The sequence below is a fragment of the Ixodes scapularis genome, unplaced genomic scaffold, assembly GCF_016920785.2.
Source record: "Ixodes scapularis isolate PalLabHiFi unplaced genomic scaffold, ASM1692078v2 PGA_scaffold1__304_contigs__length_218370807, whole genome shotgun sequence".
In the NCBI taxonomy this organism is placed as follows: Eukaryota; Metazoa; Arthropoda; class Arachnida; order Ixodida; family Ixodidae; genus Ixodes; species Ixodes scapularis.
In genome coordinates, this window is record NW_024609846.1 from 26569298 (window position 1) to 26589575 (window position 20278).

General features: G+C 46.8%; 1 protein-coding gene across 1 annotated transcript; it reads right to left on the reverse strand.

Moving 5' to 3' along the window:
- Positions 1-831: 831 nt before the first annotated feature.
- LOC8023846 (28S ribosomal protein S22, mitochondrial) lies at positions 832-19464 on the reverse strand. The gene is made up of 8 exons (XM_040209513.2): positions 19323-19464; positions 19012-19196; positions 13534-13698; positions 12836-12979; positions 10135-10218; positions 8955-9100; positions 3737-3839; positions 832-1293 (listed from the first exon to the last, which is right to left on the reverse strand). The coding sequence occupies exons 1-8, from the start codon at positions 19441-19443 to the stop codon at positions 1168-1170; spliced, it is 1074 nt and encodes a 357-aa protein (XP_040065447.1). The 5' UTR covers positions 19444-19464; the 3' UTR covers positions 832-1167.
- Between the last annotated feature and the right edge of the window lie 814 nt (positions 19465-20278).

Consider the following 20278-nt stretch of genomic DNA (forward strand, 5'->3'; position numbering starts at 1 on the left):
TTGCATTTGGCTACTTTTGGGCTACACCGTCTGGCATTTGGCGGTTTGCGCTAGAAACTACCTGGCAACCCTGATGTTTGCCCGGTGGCATTCAGTTCGTCGACTAAATTTCACCAGGCAGTTGATAAAAATATTCTGAGACGTGTCGTCGTACACAACCCTGCTATTTTTGTAACAAACTTTTTGCGTTTCGCCTCGATTACAAGGGGAGGGGGGCGTGTTTTTTTTTAAGCGCACTTTAGTGAATCGCGCGCTAGCTTTTTGCGGCTTAGTGAAGAAGTGCGTTGTCGACGAAACGTCACGGGGGTATGTGCCCACAAAAGGTACAGCTTCGACGAAGCGTGTGTCCATGAAATGTGTGTACATGAAAAGTTGTCTACAAAACGTATTTCCACAAAAGGCGCTTCGAAGAAACGATAGGGATCCTAAGAAAGATCTGATTCTCACTGAAGATCGCTTCAGTCAGCAATTATAAGCGCGAATGTTGCGTCGCCCTAATAGGGGAATACCAAATACTGCATGGCCACTTGGTGCAATGAAGTTCTAATTTTGTGGTATGCTCATAGGAAAGACACATTATGCAACTGCAACCTTATTACATACATGCAATATCATATTTCCCCACAATAAAATGCTGTAGCAAGCTGCAATCAAATGCCATGTACAACAAACTCAATAAAAATGATAGTCTAAACTTGTCACCCCCAAAAAAAAGCAAAGTTGTGCACACAGTTCATACGCCACAAGACATGGTTCTTGAAAGCTTGATCACCATTAAAACACCAGCAATGGAAGTTCTAAAGTGGAGTAACAATTGAGTAATGAATGTTCCCCAGTGTCCAGAACATCTTTATTGCATCATCTCTAGAATGGTACTTCTGCTAATGAGTTTCAGCGAGCCAGAAATCGCCAATTTTAAGAAGCGCTTGACCACACAACCCAGGCGAGGCTACTCTCCCACAAAGGAGAGTGGCTTCACATCGTGGGGCAACCAACTTTGCGGTTGGTGGAATCTTCACAAAACGGCGCCAAGCGCGACAGTTTCCGACCAGCACCGTTTGTCTTCCAACGGTAATTTAATGGTTAAGGTGGCTACCGTTGGCTCTAAAGATTCGGGAGTCCAGTTCTTTTTCTTCCCGGAATGTGGCGACTCCACTCTGGGGATGGTCACTGGAGTCCCCTAGCTGCAGCCAGGCCCGTGGACACCTGGTCTCTGCTGCTCTTCACCTCCAGGTAGGTCTGCATGGCCAGCTCCAGGTGGGCCCTCTTGTTTGAGTCCTTCCGTGTGAACACCTGTCCAGAGATTCATGTTCAAACTCCCCAAAGTGCTCTAAACAACTTTAAACAATCGCTCCTTAAATACTGGACTTTGTGCATTGTAGGAGTGAAAGGTCGCTGCTATTTTTTCTTTCATTGTTGAAGGACAGCAACAAGTTGGGGTTTAACCGTTTTTCCCGATTCTCGATAAAACCGACTTGGGGTGATGGAAGCGGCATTAGACCTTTGGTAGCAGGTCCTGTAGCAGTCACAATATTGGTCTGGAGCAGCCAAGTCACTCGAAAATTAAGCAATTGATTCCGTAAGTGTGACGTCATGGGTCCAAACAAACCGTTGCTAGGGTCGTTGTTATGGACAAATACATGTGGCTAGGTTTCGCTACGAAAACCCGACTGTTCAAAAATCAGGAGTAGGATTTAAATTTCTTGAAATCACAGATATAGAAAGCTTGACTGTCATATATCTTTCGACAGAAGCGTGCCAGTAATCGCTTGTTTCTGAAATATTTACGACTGCAACTTCCGGTCCTCAAGATGCCTGCAGCAGACGACGAATGCAAGAAGTATGCCGTCTGCCACACGCCGGCGCCGTCGTTTGAATTGTGTGAATAAGGACGATATCCTGATATCGCATTTGTTCTAAATATAATGATTTTCAGTAACTTAAAAGAATTCATAATGGGGTGCGATGCAAAATATGGTTAATCGAAAGTCCGGGCGTCGATCGAGGTGATCGTCTGCTAAAAGATCGCATTGGACCCATGAGAAAAGCACTTCAGGCGATCGGTCGAGATCCCAAATTTTGTTCGTGAACGCGCGCTGTGTTAGGGTGCATCGTACCTAGTTGTAACCATTGCTGCAATGGTTACTGAAAAATCGCAATAGACATGGAATTCTTTAATAACCTGACAACCTCAATAATAATAATAAACGAATTACCTTGACGGCGTACGATTTGTTTCTCATATTTGCCTGCACTACGCCGGTAATGCGCTTCAGGTCGTCGTCGTAAATGATCTGCATGACGTGGTTTGATTTTACGGCATTTTCACAGCTCTGAACCAAACTGGGTTCTTCACAAAAAAAACAAAAAAACGCACATTGCGGAGGCCTTTACGGCCACGGCAATGCACTTGTTTTTGTCGCTTGTTTACCGACGCAATTCAATGAAGATGCCTGCTGCAACAGAGGCCAGCAAATCTATCGTGTCGTCTGCTACCAAAGCAAAGCGGAGTGTAATACTTCAGAAATGGCTTTCATCGTTGCAATACGACACTGAAATGACAGGAACATCTTCATTATTAGTAAACAAGAAGTGAGGTCGCTTACAAAAAATTATTTACTTACTTGTAAGCAAAAATCTAGCCTCATGTGCTGTCTCCATGCATTAGTCCATAGCAACGTCTCTAGCAACGGTTTGTTTGGACCCAGACGCCATGTTGTGACGTCATCACTTACGGGGTCAATTGCATCGCTACATGAGTCCATCTTTGATAATGACTAAGAGTTTTTTTTTTATACTGGAGAAGGTTACTGCCTTTTGTAATAAAAACAGAGCACAAAAAGAACACAGAGCCTCCTTTTAAGGGTTCCCTTTACAATGGGTACTAAAAACAAGGATGAAAAATGAATCATAGCGCAACATTTCGGTCGGGATAAAGCCCCTCTCCCCTCCCACTTTTAAATTTGAGTTTAATTAGCCCGTAAAATTCCTGTAAAATGCCAGCGAAAACCAGCATATCCGCTCACGTGTCTATCAATAAAAATGCTTCCCCACATGTTTCATAAACCTACCAAATTTGACTACTATTATGACCTGCAAAAACAGCTACGCACAAATATTATGAAAACCTACAATTCTGCTTTAAAAGTGGTGCAGCTGTTTATCTGTGTTGGAACCAAAATGAGGTCAGTTTGCAGCTCTTTTTGATCGACAGCTGCACGAAAACTACGTTGATTACCATGTTTATTCAATTGTAGACGAGTGTTGTTTTTTTCTCCTGGCACAGCGTTTTAAAATTGGAGATCAACCTACAATCAAGACTAAGACCAACACCTGTGATAGTACTGGGCATAATTTCCGGGTGCTCCCAGGTGATCACCGACGTCAGCCGCTGCTCCTAGCACTCCGGTGCAAAGCGTAGTAAGGCTCAGCGCACGCAGGCTGGTGAGAGGCGGCACACAGGCATGCCGCGGGCACGATGATCGAGTGATCTCATCGGGAGTACAAGACCCCGATTCTGTCATATCATGGTAGCTGCCATCCTACTGTCTTGCAATGCTATCTCGCGACCTTCAGCTCCCAACATTGCCGACATCGTCTGGAAATTTAGACAATGTCGGCGATCAACGAGCCAATCGCCTAATGCGTCTGCTGCGCACCAAGTACCAAAATGGAGGCACCCACGAGAAGAACATAGTACCAACTATCTGCATTCAGCGGCTCTTGTTGCGCCCACCTGAACGAGCTCTACTCCATCCGCCCGGTCGTCCACTTCCGACGCATCGCTCCGCGGATGTACGTGGTAGAAGAGCCTCACCAGGTCGGCCGCGTCTTCAATCCTGCCGCAGAAACAAACGACGGTTACTGCGAGGCGAGATGTCCGACAGGCTTGTACAATCTCCGGGCGTCCAAGACAGGCTTCCAAGACGGGCTTCCGAGCCGGACGAAGACCCGGCGTCGGAACGCCCGCCCGAGGGAATCCAAGGGCCCATTCGCGCCTGCCTTTCTTTAGGACCGAGCTCTCGCAATCTCTCACGAGGAGAGAGCGCACTGGCACCCTGCAACTGCATTACACTAGAGCCAAGGTTTCACAGTATTGGCGAGGTTGAATGTGCGTTCCATCTACGAGAAAGGCTCGTTCGTAACACTGTCAAAAGATTTCCGAGCCAAGAGAAATTGATGTGCAAAAAAACCTACGGGGCAACTGCGAGTGTTGCACCCGAGCAGATGGCACCAGTGCGTTTTCTCTGGTCGTAAGGGAAGGCAGACGGTCGTAAGCAGCGTGCGTGACGACCGGCCACCGGTTCGAGCGCTCCACATGTGTGCCCGGAAATGCCAGGGCCCCTGGAAACCCACCTCCACATCATACCCAAAAGGAGATGCTGGTACGGGCGTGCACCCATCACTTTCACCCGTGGGAGATGCCGCAGTAATTAATTAAAACAGGTTTTAATAAAAGGCCGCGAGTTACGTACGTGCTGTCTTTATCGCATATTTACCGGGCTCGGCGAGGGAATGACCGTAACGAGGTGGCGGTAAATGAACTAAAATTCGTTAGTTACTGGTTTTATGCGTCCAAGTATTAAATGGCCGTTGCGAGAGGCTTAACCAACTTAAAGTGTTTGCCAAATGTTAACAAACTTGGACATATTCCTGGCTTGGTTCATTTTATCTGCCTTGCTCTGGTCGTGGAAAGAACTCCGAAACATCCGCCCACAATGATGCGTACAAGCGTGACACGGTTGTTTCATGCGCCTCATCGTTACCTCGGAACCTGGTGGATGCGCCGCCGCTGAGGTAACGGCCAAACAAGTGTGCCACTCCTCAACGCCTTATTCTTTCTGCATCCATTTCGACGACAAGAACGCAAAAACCAATAATTGAATCTCTTGAATCTAATTGTACGTACTTACGCAAATTGTACCAATTAGTTTAGCCCCTCATAATGATTGTCCCTAAAACTGAAATTGCAACGTGGCCTATGAAACCGCTCATTAAGAAGTAAATGAACCAATTTGAGTTGATCGTCTAACTTATCAAGGCAGCCACCGCACCATCTCATGGCTGCAGAGCCCCATAAACACATAGTTGAAACCACAGTAACTTTCAAAATTGAAATCTGGCTATTGTGTGAGAGGACAGGTTAGGCACAGATGTCCTGACAACCTGCATTCGTAATACTTTTTATTTTTATTTTCTCAATTTCAAGACTTAAAGGCCGACTTACGAAACCATTTTCCGCAGGGTAGGAAAGTGCTCCCCAACGACCTTCGCTCCCTCCCCTCTCGCACTCCTTCCTCCTCCTCCCCTGAAAAGGGCGGGTCCGGAAGCTAGTCTCTGTGGAAAGGAGGAGGGGTTTCCTCCTTTCTGGGTGGCAAGGAGGAAACCTCTTCTCCCGCGGAAAATGGTTTTGTAGGTCGGCCTTTAAGACAAGATACATATTTGTATATATACTAAGATTTGTAAATCCCCTTGATTATATATAGCTCGGCATCTCCACAGTATATCTATAATTTTATATCAAATGTGTCGTTCACTCACTATCCCAATGTAGGCTAGTCCATAAATATATTTAGATTAAAATTAGCTTAGAAATGGACAAGAGGAAGCTTGGGAGCAACCTTCACGAGTTTAGCAGGGTTTCCGTTTAAGAATGGTGCAGTAGTGAAAGGCTTGAAGAAACTACTTGATATTCGACTCAAAAATATTCGGCCAAAACCACTATTCGCTTTGAATTCGCTTCGAACTGAACATCCACCATTCGCAAACGCCTAAAGAATATGTCAGAAACGGAAACGAGCACCGTGCATAAACACCGAGGCCTTCGTAAAGTGCCTTTGTAGCAAGAGCCACACGAAAAGGTTGAATTTATGACAATGCTACAACTGCCAGCCACTTATAGGCCTAAACAGGAGTGAAAAGAAGTCAACAATCTAAAACACACCCGAAACTGGAATAAGCATTGCTAGTGATGATGCAGAAAAATGTAAAATACTGTAAACAACATTATTTTCGAGGGCTCAATATTTCGCAAATTTTGTGATGTGCAGATTTCGGGAATATTTTGCGGGCACAAATTTTCGTGATTGGGAGTGGTTTGGTTTGTATTCATTATCATAATATAATCGAACAGCGGGATTTATTTTTTGCAATATTATTCGTCGGAAAATTCTTGAAAATTAGGTCCTTGCGAAGGTTAAATCGTTTACAGTATTTGCTTTGCTCCCAACACTGGATGTCATAGAGTAGAATATGCATGCACTAACGCAGTATCTTTTTATTGTTCAGACATGATGCTTCATGGTCTAAAAATCAACAAAAAATTCCCATAAGCGTCCCTATTTATTATAAAATGCTCAACTGAAGTCATACCCTCTTTTGTGTCGAAAAAGGAAAAGCAACAAGTGCTTTCCTTTCACAAGATAAGGAAGATAAAATACAGTAGCAGGGTGGCTGAGCAAACAATTTGTGGGATTTAGACTTCGTCAAGTGTTCCAGTCGGAGTCGTAAAAAGACCAAGTGAAGAACCACTTTAGTGTACCTTCAAGAGGAACTCTGAAAGGTCGGCTAAGACCGTCCCACTTAGCAAAAATTAATCTTATCGGAAGACGACTTTGAAGACACGCACAAGCATTTGTGCAAAGTTAGTTTTCTAGGAAGTACCACCTACCACAGGTCCATTGAAAGAGGTTCTACCGCGTACTTGGAATTGTGAACGAGTCAACGACGAGGCCATTAATTTCTCCGCTGCCAATAGGGGTGTGCGACTATTCGACTTTGGAATCCGAATCTAATAATAATTATCGGTATAAATGCATTTGACTTTCAAATTCCTAGTATTTGAGTTTTATACATAGAATATTGGTACTGCTGGCAAATATTCGGGTTTATTCAGGAACGCCATTCATACGGTGAAATACTCCTCAGAGGCCAGTGTTTATCTAAATCGAGCCCGCATTCAGCGGCAAAAAACTATTTCCACAGAAAGTAGTTTGCTCGTCGTGTTCCTCGAACAAAGCAGTAATGCTCCCAGCTTTTTTGATGTGCTGGATGAAACCCCTAAAAGCAAGCATGTCACCCTTTCCAATTCAAGGGCCTTGCGACACCCGCAGCCAGCTTTGTGCACTACATAAACCCCGGTTGTTACGTCCATAATATGACAAAAATATGATTAAAATCCAAAAAACGGCAATGATTAAACCGGCCTCTTACGCTAACCTGTCGCTCCCCAGAACGTTGAGCAAGGTGCCAGGGCAAGGCGACACAAAACGTCGCCCGAATCAAAAGGTTAACCTATATCCGTTCATTCACTCGGCATGCTGTTTAAAGTGGCACTAAGATGGATTTCGAGATCATCCTTTTATGGCGCAAAGTCTCTCGTATACCCTAAGCGTCATATAACACATCAAATTACGATTACGCGTGGCCTTTTTCACAGCGTTGGGAAGTACTTTAGGTACATTGTACTTAAAGTACTACTTCAAGTAGGTTTAAGAAACTTTTACTTTACTTGAAGTACAATTCCTGACTTCAAAGTACATTCCCCAAATTTGATTTTGTTAAATTTGTATCACGAAATGATGCTCTGTCAACTCCGAAGTAATACTGAGAGGGATATTCTACTCTCACCAGAAACGTCAGCAGACGGCGCATTGCTCCGTTTGTTCTGGGGGTGGCTTTCCAGTAGCTTTTTGAACTCCCGCTACATGTCACTCGGTCAGCGCAAGCGAGGAGCTTTAGAATATCAGGAGAGCAAAATTAATCATAATGAAGCAACTGAGACTGTGGTGCGGAAAAATTAAACTTTCAGGTCGAAGAAAAAGACAACAGACTAGAACGTCTCAATATTTTCAGACATTCTCTTTTGTCTTTTCCTTCGATTCGAAAGTTCTTTTATTTTTTTGCACCTCAATCACAGGTGTCACATGGTGATTAATTATCACCAGCTCGCTTGCATGCTCACTGTTTGTTTCAATAAGGAGAGGACACTCCCCTACGAGAGGATTGCTTGCGGAAGCTACGGGGCTGACGTCATGCTTTCTCCTAGTAGTACATTTAACCCCCTTGGGTGCAACAATCCAGTGCAAGGGGCGTCAAACTCAAAAGACGGACCTTCTGTATTCGGCTCCATTCCTGAGGATAACAACTCTGTGGCCACTTGACTTTATCAAATATTCGCCGCTGTTTTTTGAAAATAGGTATTGCACCCCTGACTACCCCTGGGCAATGCATACAAGTTAAAAAATCACTGTATAGGGGAATTAAAGGACATCATGAAGGATTGTGTTAAATACTGGTACTTTACTTTGAAAGTACATTGTATTTATAGTACTTCACTTCAAGTAGATTGCACCCAGTGTACTTACTACTTTACTTGAAGTACATCACTTCTCATTCACTTTGCACTTTACTTGAAATACCTTTTAGATGTACTTTACCCAACACTGCTTTTTCACCCTTAGAAACGTGACCAAACACACAACACATTTTTTTCCAGACATCTCAGTAAAAGGGTAATGTGTTTGGTCAACCTCTAAAGGAAGAAAAAGATCGCTCGTGATTGTAATTTTGAATTTTAAAGGATGTTTAGAGTGCATAGACCAAGTTTGTACCAAAAAAGACAATATTGAATTCCACCCTTTAAGTTTGTAGCTTTAACACCCTTCTTATTCGTGCTAGCCTCTCTTAGTTTTCCATGTCCTACAAGGATGGGGGGCTTCTTTCTCATCCCTGCAGTTTTTGTTTGATCTTGCAAAAAAAGCTTTTAATATTCGTATTCGACTTTTCGGCCACTATTTGACACTTTGAATTTGATTCGAGTTAAAATTTCACAATTTACACAGCTCCAGTTTCCAACTCTCCCGCTGCCTACATTACCGTTCACCTTTGGACCCCGAGGTGTTTAAAATGCTTCAAGTAGAGAGAAAAACCTCGGAGAAAGTGGTGGGACTCACATGTCCCTCTGCAGGGTGTCGATGAGCAGGTTGTCGATCCTCCGCACCACGACCAGGTAGAAAGCCATTGGCCCAAAGTGGCGCGTCGAGCGCAGGTCGTGGAACTTCCGCTGGCTGTCAATGTGGTCATAGGTCGCGTGTGTCACCTGAAGGAAACCACCAGTTCCAAGCTTCTCGTGAACCCGGAAACGAAGATGGCTCGCAATAACCTTTTCCAGTTTTTAAGGAATAAACTAGGCTGCCTGGAAGACGTCTCCAACCAATGTGTTTAGCGTCCAATTTGCATCCAAACTGGCCCACCACTGCTGTTGTGACAGCGGCTGTGACATCATGGGGCCCATTGAGAAATTATTTGTTTGGACGCAGTAAACGTGCGTCGGAGCCACGTTCCAGGCACCATTCTCGGGAAAGTATTTGGTAAGCAACCCAACCGTTATGTAACTGAACAAACGAGCATGTTGGCTCTTTGTTAGAAAAAGGGCAGGCTACACCTTTTATGTGCCCCGTGTTTTGTCCTTTTCATGCTATTATTCTCCGTGGGCATGCACGAGTCGCAATTAGTCTTAATGAGTCGTATATTGGCGGTCCCTCCGTTAAAAGCGAGGCGACATCAACCGCTCATTGCTCATTTCACTCAATTGAGTGCAGTAACGACTTTTAATGTCCGAGATATTACGTTTCTTTTCGACAATTCTCGTACCACAGGATCGCCGAGCTTGAAAGCGAAGGGGTTGCCCCTGGGAAACAGAGTTGGCATCATTTCTAAGGCCTCCCGGCAAATCCCCAAATGGGAACCGTGGAGTTAATGCAGCAATCTAAAGGACAGGGTCCCGTGCAGTTTGGCCGCTTCAAAATGATGGGACACGTCGGAGGTCTTGATTGGCTCATAATGCTGGCAACACTTTGATATACGCAAAACAAGAGAGAAAACATAACCGTTAAGGTCTGTATCCAGTGTTTTTGCTAGCTCTATTTTGCGGAAAAAGAGAAACGTCACGCCCTGCATAAAAATAAAGTTTACTAGCACACTTACAACTTCAACGCGTTTCGGCAAAACGAACGTGCCTGACCTATAGCCTACTTTCTCCCTCCGCTCTTCGTTGCTCTCTTTCTCATTCTAGGGACCACCAATGTGGGCACTCACGGTTTGGAGCATTCTGCTCCCGAATGCGGAACGTACCCTGATATAGTTTGGATCGTCTGGCTCGAACTGGATGCAAGCCCTGTCCAGGACGAAGCCATACCACTGCCTGTCCAGGACGTCCTGCAATAGCGTCACGCAGCACCCAGGTTACAGATCCTCTCCGAAACGTCCCCCTGTAGTCGGTTACAATTTAAGAGTTTGAGGGAAGCTCTTTCTGCTTTAGAAGAGCAAACGCTGGAGTCTCAGCTAAAGGGGAAGGAGGTGGGAGGAGCCAAACTCTTCACCCACCACAGTGCATTCGCGAAAGCTCCCCCCACACTCTAGATGCGACAAAAACAGAGCCGTAGGAAACCCACTGCAGTTACAAAAAAGCGACGGACGAATCTCAATATTCTCGTTACACAACTCGAAACATGCAAATCCAAAAACCAACTTTTTCCCCAAACTTTTAGATTTTTTCTTTGTGCATGTTGTGCAAAAAATCAAAACAATATTTGCACGAAAAGTTTATGAAAAATGCGTCTGACCAATTCGCGGCAGGCCGAGAAATCGCAAAATTTCCCAATCTTGCCCATCTCTGAGCGGCTCCAACTCGCAACAGTGGCGCCGCCCACCATTGCTATTGTTTGGGAGGGTAGTTACAACCTTCCTCTCGCTGGCAGAACATCTGTCAGTTTCGTATTTCCTCAACCAATAATAATAAACTGTGCGTTTTGGCGCGTCTTTCGTGCGTCGCTGCTGGACCTTTATATGACGTAGTCCCATCACGAGACTACCTTTGGTTGAGCAGCTTGCATGATAGAAGCAAAGCCTAGGTGTTGCTCTCGCGTCGCTACAACGCAAATAAGAACCACGATGCTTCTATGTTTTTCCGATTGTATTGGCGATGGACAACTCTAGAAAGCACAATTTTACTGTTCAAAAGTTCCGTAGCGACTACAAGTTCAAAGGAAGGTGGCATAAACTCGAGCGAAGGACGCCAGCGGCACAATGTTCACCAATGCCCGAAAAGCCTAACCCCAGCAACGGTGACTGTCCCGACAATTCCAAAGAGATTGACCTAATTAATGCTGCGTTCACGTTTGTCAGTGCTTCAAAAAACGGGTTCTTCGGAAACGAAGGGAGAAGCGGTGATGGCTCTGCGAGTGCAGTGGTGTGTGAGATTGGTGCGCTGAAGACACTTGTGAGAGGTGCGAGCTGCCCCGCTTGTCAAAAGGGCAAACTCTCCGTCCGGAAGTCGGCGGGGAAGTGTAAGGGACTTGCATCGTTCCTTGCACTGCACCGTGAAAACAGCGAGTGCCCTGCATCGGTTCTTTCCTCTACGTTTACGTCGAAACGTGTCACTCCTGGTGGAGCCGGAAGCGGAAACGGACGCCACGTCAGTGGGAGCTTGCGCGATCGTTTTGCAGTCAATGTGAAGGCTGTATTGGCCACGCGTGCGATAGATGCAGGACATGACCAACTTTCATGCTTCTGTGCTATTCTCGGCCTGCCGACGCCCATGCACCAAAAGACCTTAGATTCATACAGTGCGGGAGACTTTGAGTCACTCCGCATTCTTTCTAGACACCCTGATGAAATTCCAGCCAAATTTCGCGTAATTACTGTTGCTCTTAAATGGGAATACATCTTTTGAACTTTCAACTGCGTTTTTCTCTCGCAATTTAGGGCAATCTTCACAGTTTGTGGGCTTCGTTTTTGGCACTTAGAATCTTCGCATCACCAAGAAATTTTGCACCTATGATCTTGGGTATATGTAGAGTGCTAGTATGTATTTGAAAATGCAATATCTCAGTTATATCTATAGAAACTTGAAAAAACTTGTAATGGGCTTGTAGAATGGAAGTATTGCAAGATATTGTTATTTTTATTTCAAGATTGGAGAGTAATGCACAGCTTTTGACTAGTCATTTGCAATCTACTCTTTATAAAGAGCTAAATGAGCTACTGCCCGATGCTCTTTGTGAACAACTAGTATGTCGGACCGTGCACATGAGAAATGCTTTTTTCTGTCGTTGGGTGGGGCACTAAACAAAAACTATAATCCACATTAAAACTGATGACTGTTTTGAAAAGAACAGGCAAAACTCTGAATATCTGAAGTTTTATTGTCCTCGGGCAAAAATGAAAAAAAATGTGTGTGTCCGCGTAGCATGTTCCCTTAATACATTAAAAGAAAAATGTGATGTGCGTCGAAAAAATATTGAGACAAACGAGCTTCCATTTCTGGCAGATTTCTGAACTGAACACTCTTCAAAAACCACAAATGGTGATGCAAAAAAAACAACAAAGCACCTTTTTATCTGGAGAAGAAAACAAAAAAGAGTCTCAAAATCGAGACTTCTGTGCCTCTGCGTCTTACATTGACAGCCGTTAGTGGTGAGGTTTGGCGGTAGATCCCTGGATGCGGTTCGTGAAACACCGTAGCCACCTGCCAAATTTAGCGGCAAAATATGCCATTTTCTTTTAACGTGACATCAGGTAACGTAATGTCACGCAAATAATGCGTGACATTACAACAATTTTGAATGATGGAAGAGAATGTCTATGTGCGGCAGTTCGTTGACGGGACGCAGCAAGGTCCTGCGACCTTTGTAGTTCCACCTACCTCGGGTATTCCTAACAGACCGGCTTGCCGGTGCTATTACTCCGGGAGATGGAACCTGCCTCCTCTCCACCTTCCAAGTTTATGCCAGGGTCCCCACGCGAGTGGACGGGGGCTGTGGAAGGGACTCGCCTGCAGGTGGTCTGGCTCAAACATCTTGGGCATGTAGAAGGACTTGTCCTTGCTGGTAAAGTAGGACTGCAGCATCCGCTCCCGCTCCTCCCAGCTGGCCGTCCGCAGCAGGCCGTTGGGCTCTCGCACCGCCACAATGCGCTCCTGGAAAAAACAAAGAGAGGATGCAGCGTGAGTGGTACGCACGCTTCCCAACGCTTAATGGGATATCCTACGCGCAAACATAAATCAAAGTTTACGCTCACAGGCCACGGATCACCACGGGTCAATGAGGCGCACATGCTGCACGTTTCGTCTAAGTTTTCATCCACTGTTTGTCCCAACGAGCAATCTCGTGCCCATTTTCCTTGAGCCAAGTTCGTTACAGTTCCGTGCCGGCTTCCTGCAGTACGACTAATAAACTTTATAGAACAAAGCCACACAGTGTGAGAAATGTAAGAAAAGGTGCACGGTGCACCGTCAAACGACGATGCGAGCAAAACAAATACTGCGCTTCGTCGTGGAAAAATGCCGTCCGATCAATGTCGCACAAAGATGTAGCGAAAGTAGTTGCGAGGTGATTGCACTTCTTTCTAAAATCGCAAAGAACCACCTTTTGAGCGGTAGGAATTTTAATTGTAACGAACTACTTTTGGAGCCAGGTAAGCAATCTGTCCTGGCACGTCATCCAGTATGCCATTTCGGCGGTCCTCCCTCACCCTGTCGGGGTATCCGTACGAGATGTCCGTAAAGATGAAGGTGCTGTCGTCGTGGCCCTGGATCTCTGGGTCCTTGGCAAGGACCTCCTCGCACGGCCGCCGCTCCCGCAGCACCGGCGGCATCTGGAGTTTCCGGCGTGCTTTCTGGTGTGCCTCCTCAAACTTCTGCAGGGGCAAGTGAGGGCATTCTGAAGGTGGGGATCATCGCAACCGAGCCCAGATTCCTGTCCGATGCTACAAGACCGCGTACGTGGGGAAACAAAGAAAGCATCACCGCCGTCTAATTGTATGTAGGATTTGTTACGTCGCTGCCGGGACATTGAGCATCTCGAGCGCCAAGCTTCATGAGAAACAGAAATAAGAGTGCAACGCGACCTAGCGCACGCTAGTGGACCGTAATAAATGCAAATTAAGCGGCGGTAAAAGTCCTCTCGCCCACCGCTGCGTGCCATTGTCGAAATGGATGCCTGACTGGAGGGGGTCGCAGAAATGGCATCACTGTCGTTTTCTAGGTTTGTAGGTCGTACATCCACACATAGCACATCAGCAAGCCGGGGACGTCCTTGACTCTCCCGCTATTTTAAGACGTACTACCACCGCGTTGGCAGGCACGCTAGGGTACCCGACTGCGACTAACGCTGCTTCTGAGCAGTTTCGAGATGCAAACTTGGGACTTTACGCGTAGTGTAAGCAGAAGCAAGAATTGCAGAAACTTTGCATTTCCACCTGGAGGTGGCATTACCAGTGACAAAGGGCTGTGAATATTTGCGAACATGATGCTATCCGAAAATTTGGATCGGTGATTCGCGTCATTTCGAGCATCAAAGGCGTAGCACCTGACCCGCAATGCGTGCCAAGCGTGAAGAGGGAACGCGGAGCTTCCTGAATGGTGCACGAGTGAGTTATTTATGCACATTGCCCTTCTCTTTCTCCTCAGCCAATGATGCTGCTTGCTCTCCCAGCGCACGGACTCCGCACATTTATTATGTAGCCCGGTGACTGGCGTAAATGGCTTTTGGCGGCTCACGTTCACATTCTTACGCACAAGACACGTTTTGGTGCACTTCCAAAGCCTATTTTGGATGTTACGGAAAATTATCCAACACCCCAGTAACGCAGTTCCACAGATACAATGAAAGGGTGAAAGTGAGCTGGTGGAGGTAAAATACGGCAAAAGCGTAGCTGAACTTCGCTGGAGAAAATCTCCTAAAAAGAAACTGAAGAAACATTTTGCATAGCAATTACTTGCCTATTCAAAGCACGAATAACGCGTCTTTGTGATTAACCGAGGAACACACTGGACTAGGTACTAGACTTTCGCACTGTGCTTGTGCTCGGGCCGCGAGGTTTGACGAGGCACCAAAGTTGGGTTTCGAGTAGAGGCGGAAATTCTCCTCCTACGTGTACCTCTAGGACTATAGTCATTGACCGCTTAAGAAACACAGGGTATAGCTCATTATGCTCACACTTAATTATGCAAATGCCGCAATCTGATTGGCTGCGATAATCAGATGCTCGGGACTCGCCATGCCCCACGTTTCTCAAGCCATCAATGATTATATGCGGCTTGCGTCAACGTCCCATCAGCCACCACTGCTCCGTACCATGCTCCGATGCCCATACTTTCTGCAGCATACATTTGGCACCATCCAATTTGTTCTCGGAAATTCAATGGTGCCAAATGTACGTTGCAGAAGGTACGGGCACGGGAGCATGGTACGGAGCAATGGTCGCCGGTATGGTGACACTTGACACGACATGCAAGGCACATACAACCGTGCTAATGGTGGCAATCAGTTTGTTCAACCAAGTTTCAATGACGATTCGTATCGTCGACACTGTGACGTTTCATTGACAGTTTGTTTCATCGAAAGGTCCCCGGGATCGTTTCATCGACACAATTTGCGATATATTGTCGAAAGCGTCTTTTCATGCGCATCGCCTTGGTCGCCAACATCCAGATGGTAGCCTATTTTGCTGAACCCTCGGTGGTTCCAACGAGGAGTGGCGCAAGCGCAGGCTCGAGATTATAATCAGGGTGTCTAGCAAATTATTATTTTGAAATTTCCTGGCTTTTCTAGGTTTTCCCTGACAATTTCAGGTGAAATTCCCCGACCACTGCAGAGGCGGTCAAATATATAAGACCATTACAAGAGAAGGCAGGGAGCATTAAGCACTGTGAGGATAATTTTGCATGGGCTTAATCCAACTTGCATGTTCCAAAATATTCGGGTTCGTCCAGTCCGTATTAAAGGGGCCCTGCAAGGATTTTTTTGCTGGTTATTAATTTGCACCGAATCTCAGCGCACTGAATGTAGTAACTTAATAAAGCTTTTCTTTTCTCAGATTTCGCTTTATTTTAAAAGTTATAGGCAAATTAAAATTACAAAAACAAGCAAAAAATAACCCCCTTCATGATGTCCTTGGTTGCTTGAGTGGCCGTGAACTAGAGGAGGTGTAGTGAGCTCAGCGAGCGGTCACGGCCACCACATTCCGTGTCGACGGCTCAAGAGGGCACCACTAAAGCATGTTCTGGCAAGGCTCTATGAAGGGGGCAGCCTGGGCGTCTCGCATTGCATTTGCGGCGCAATTAAACACTAATTCGGCCTGACACTTCATTGGCCACAGACGACAGCAAACACGGCGTAAAGATCAGTTCAGAACACGGCCACTTCGTGCTGCCATACCGCCAAACGGCCAAACCGCAAGCCAAAGCTGCTCGCCGAAAGCCTTGGGAACGGTCGGAACCGGTTGGATCCTCCCGTCCAGACGACCGCAGCGCCACCGTGTACATCCAGGACCCTTCTACGCTCGCCGTTCGTCGGTGCCTGATCCCACTACACGTTGCTAGTGTGCGCCGCCTTTTCCACCGCTTGGTGGTGAGTATGTCGATGGGTCATTTTTTGTTTCCGTTCTCTATAAACTGCATTTGTTTATTTTCTGATCTAAAATACTGAACAAAAACTACTTTTATAAGTAATTGAAACGGTTCACGCCACTTATATTTTGTGTTTCGACTAAAAAGAAGCTTTTAGCAGCTCTGACCAGTAGTGAGCCCAGGACCAAAGACGTCACATTTTGCGCGCTTTCGGCACCACAGGTCGCACCCGTAGGTGCAGGAGGTTTCCGCGTTGTCCGGTTAAAATATGACGCACTGATATTTAGTTACTCTCTCCGTGCCCGCTGGCTTGCCCATACCCCAAGAGACGCGGAAACCGCAAAAAAGGTAGACGTTTAAATATGATTGCAGGGCGCCTTTAAGCGAGCACTTTCTTGCCGCCAACATCGTCAGTGAAGAGGCCACTTCCGGAAATGCAATGAAAACACGACGCTCAACCACACACTTTCATAACCGAATGGCAGCACGGCTGCCCGATGCATTTTCAAATACTTTTGACTTAAGGCTTGGATTGGATTGGGGTCTGTGGCTTTCCTGTTTGTTACTAAATCTAGTAGCTCTGACTGGATCTAGCCTAGTGTCGCGCCCTCAATCCAATTCGATCTAAAGCTTGGACTGGATTTGTCGGCTGTTTCCTTTGCATCAGGTAGTACACTCTACATCGGGTGTGCAGAGCCCGCGCTTCGCTTTAAGCAGTATTTATTGCCTATTTTTCTGCCCCCAAGTCCTCAGGCCTTTGCTCAGGGCATTCGATGGCATTTCCAGCTCATTTTCCCTGACTGGGCTTGCTTTTTGACAATATCCCTGACAATTCCCCGATTTTTCACGGTAATTAAAATTTCCCTGATAATTCCCGGATTTCCTGGTTGCTAGACGCCCTGATATTAGCTTCTTCGAGTGGAATGAGGAATGGCTACGCACAGCGCTGACTGCTTGACTGTACTGCCAGGTCATGCATACAAGCGTACCTACGTTTAAGCGGGCAGGACTGTATGAGAGTTTTTTCTGTAATTAAATAAACTTATCTTCAAAAAAAAAGCGTAGGAATTAGGGCTCGCGAATTTTCTTTTGCCTTATCCGAAGCGCCTGGATAAGGCCACTTTAGTTCTGTATGCTTCCAGCGAACGAAATGAAGCCAACAATAAAATCCACTTAATAAAAAAAAAAAAAAGTTGTTGACAAAATGTTGTAGATGCACGTGTTCATGAAATTCCATAAACGTGTTTCCATGAAGCGTGAAGGCCTGTCCAAACAGAAATCGTGAGGCGGCATGCCTCCGACGTAAGTCATGCGGCGGTCCGCTTTTGTCCATTTTTTTGGCCAGGGGAAAGTCCCCCCCCCCCCCCCGTCAAATTTCGCCCGTATTCTCCACGGGGGTCTTGATGATGCTCATCACGTGGGTCCGGACGGCCACTCACAGGCTCTGTTGGCTGTCGGTCAGTCGCTCAAGGCCTCCGCTTCTCTCCAGGTCCCGAAAACGGGAAGGGCTGTGTTCGAAATCTTACCCAAATAGATCCGAGCTACTCCGGCGGGTCATGTCACATGATAACACAGAGCGACGCTAGACGCGGGTAGGTTTTCGAACGCAAAGGTACAAACCCTCACCCTGGAGTAGGATGGAGGAAATTTCAGGTCCAATGATACGAGGGCCCAGCAGAACAGATGGTCAGCATTGGCAGGTGGCATGTGATGTCAAGTCTTATGAGCAACGAGGTCACCAAAATGCGGAAAAAATTGTGATCTCGGCTCGGTGGTATTCAAACAGACATAGCACTGCCGGACGTTTCAACTTTTATGATTTTTGCAGGAGTCATGTCGTCTCACAATTTCTGTTTGGTCAGGCCTTGATTCAACGAATTAATTCAGCTCCTCGTGCGAAAGCGTCGGTGCTTCCCTTTTCAGCGGCGCTCTCTGCGGACAGCTGAATGCTTTTCGCGCCCCTTTTCAAGTTCCCTTAAGACCCATACGCACATTCGCGTTTGAGAGCGGTGCGTTCCGTAGCGGCAAGCGGACGCGTAGCGTTGCGAAGAGCGCTTGCACCAAACCTGTACGCACAGTTGTGTTGATCAACCGCTGTCAAGAGCCAATAAGAATGTGCAATCGTCGCTAGTGGCTCACCAACAGTAAGCGAAATCCAAGGCAACATGGTGGCGCACAGCGACAGCGTCGAAGTGTTCGATCTTGGGACAATCCCGCCGGCTTCCCCGACGTTTTGTCAAGCTTGTACCATCACAGCCTTGGAAAATACACTCCCCACCGCTCCCCAAAACGAAAAATCAAGTTCTGCGGGCGGAGAACCGGATACGTCTCGCCGAGTCGGCCGAGTGAGGGCGAGCGAACACGTCACCCTCCTCTCCCCTCTCGGCTTCTGATTGGTCGAACGTACCGCAACGCTTCAGAAAGTTGAGCGAGTCTCTACTCGCTTGCGTCGCGCTACGGAGCGTTGCGGGTAGGCGCGCGTCCCACCGCAAGCGACCGCTCCTAGGCGCAAGGACGCCGCAACGCACTCAAACGCGTTGAAACGCGGATGTGCGTATGGGGAGCAGACTTCTCAGATACCTCTTGGAGCGTTTACTTGCCTTCTCCAGTTGTTCGTCCGTGAGGAACTCGTACCTCGGTACGTTCAGACGTGTCTGGACCGGTGCGTAGATCTTCTCCAAATCGAAACCCGTCAGCTTCTTTAGAAAGCCCTGAACCTTTCTGCTGATAAACAACTCCTCGATGTCCATCTTTTCCGCACTCTTGTACGGATCTGGAAGGCCTCCTGACAATAAATAAGAAAAAGCAAAGTGCTCGAAAGCGGTTGATGATGAGGCCGATGCAGCAACAGGTTCGCAAAACGGCCGTAGACACACAATTGCTGAAGTGAAATTAAGGTTTCCAAGCTTACCATGCCCACCAGCAGTACTGCATGTCCTGATAACATGAGGTTTACTTTTCAGTGAGGAATTTCGCAGTAAAACCTTACATCTGTAGCCAAAACTGCACGCCTTCGATGTGAGGGACGCCATTTTGCGAACGGATGGGTGGATGAACGTTATTGGCTATACCTTTTGTAACGGGCGGTAGCTTGCGCCACCTAGCTTAAGTACGCCGACGGCAGGCACGTTCTTTGTGAAGATAGGGTGTGTAAGTGCACCCTAGTGAAGACAAGGTCTATACACGTCCGACTCCTGATCGTGGGCACCGTGTGTTCGTTCACACACGCATGCCCGAAACGCTCGAGCATAAACGACGTTAACTACTTTCCCTCCTGGCGTGCATTGTCAACGTTAACGTCACCCGTCACTACGGCAGACGTGTCGTCGCCGAGCATGACCCAGCCGAAGACGTCCAACATGAATGCTTCAATGACTCTCTTGGATGTCGTGGGGGGTGGGGGACGTACACGACGGCGACCACCGGACCATCGCGCACCTTGACGGAAAGGCTGGAGAGGTTGCCGCCATCTACGAGAGACGGCGGCAACCAGATTGGTCATCTGGTTGCCGCCGTCGCTTATAGATGGCGGTAACTGTCCAGCGTTTTGTGTAGCTTTGTGTCTGCATTTGTTTGGTACCGGACATGAAACTGGGGAAACTAGCCCTTAACAGCTCCGCTGTAATATGAAAAAAGAACGAACTCGAGATTACTTTCCTGGCTCCAAATAGCGGGTAACAAATTTCTCGTCCCTCTACGAATTTTGAAATTTGGAGCATTAATGTGCTAGCTTCATCTGAAAGTGAACGGGCTGCACATGACGGCGTTTGTAGCAGAAACTTAACATAGAGCACCAGAACAAATACCACATTGTTGCCTCTAGCAACGTCACACTTCACCACACCACAAGGTCCCCGGACAAAACAG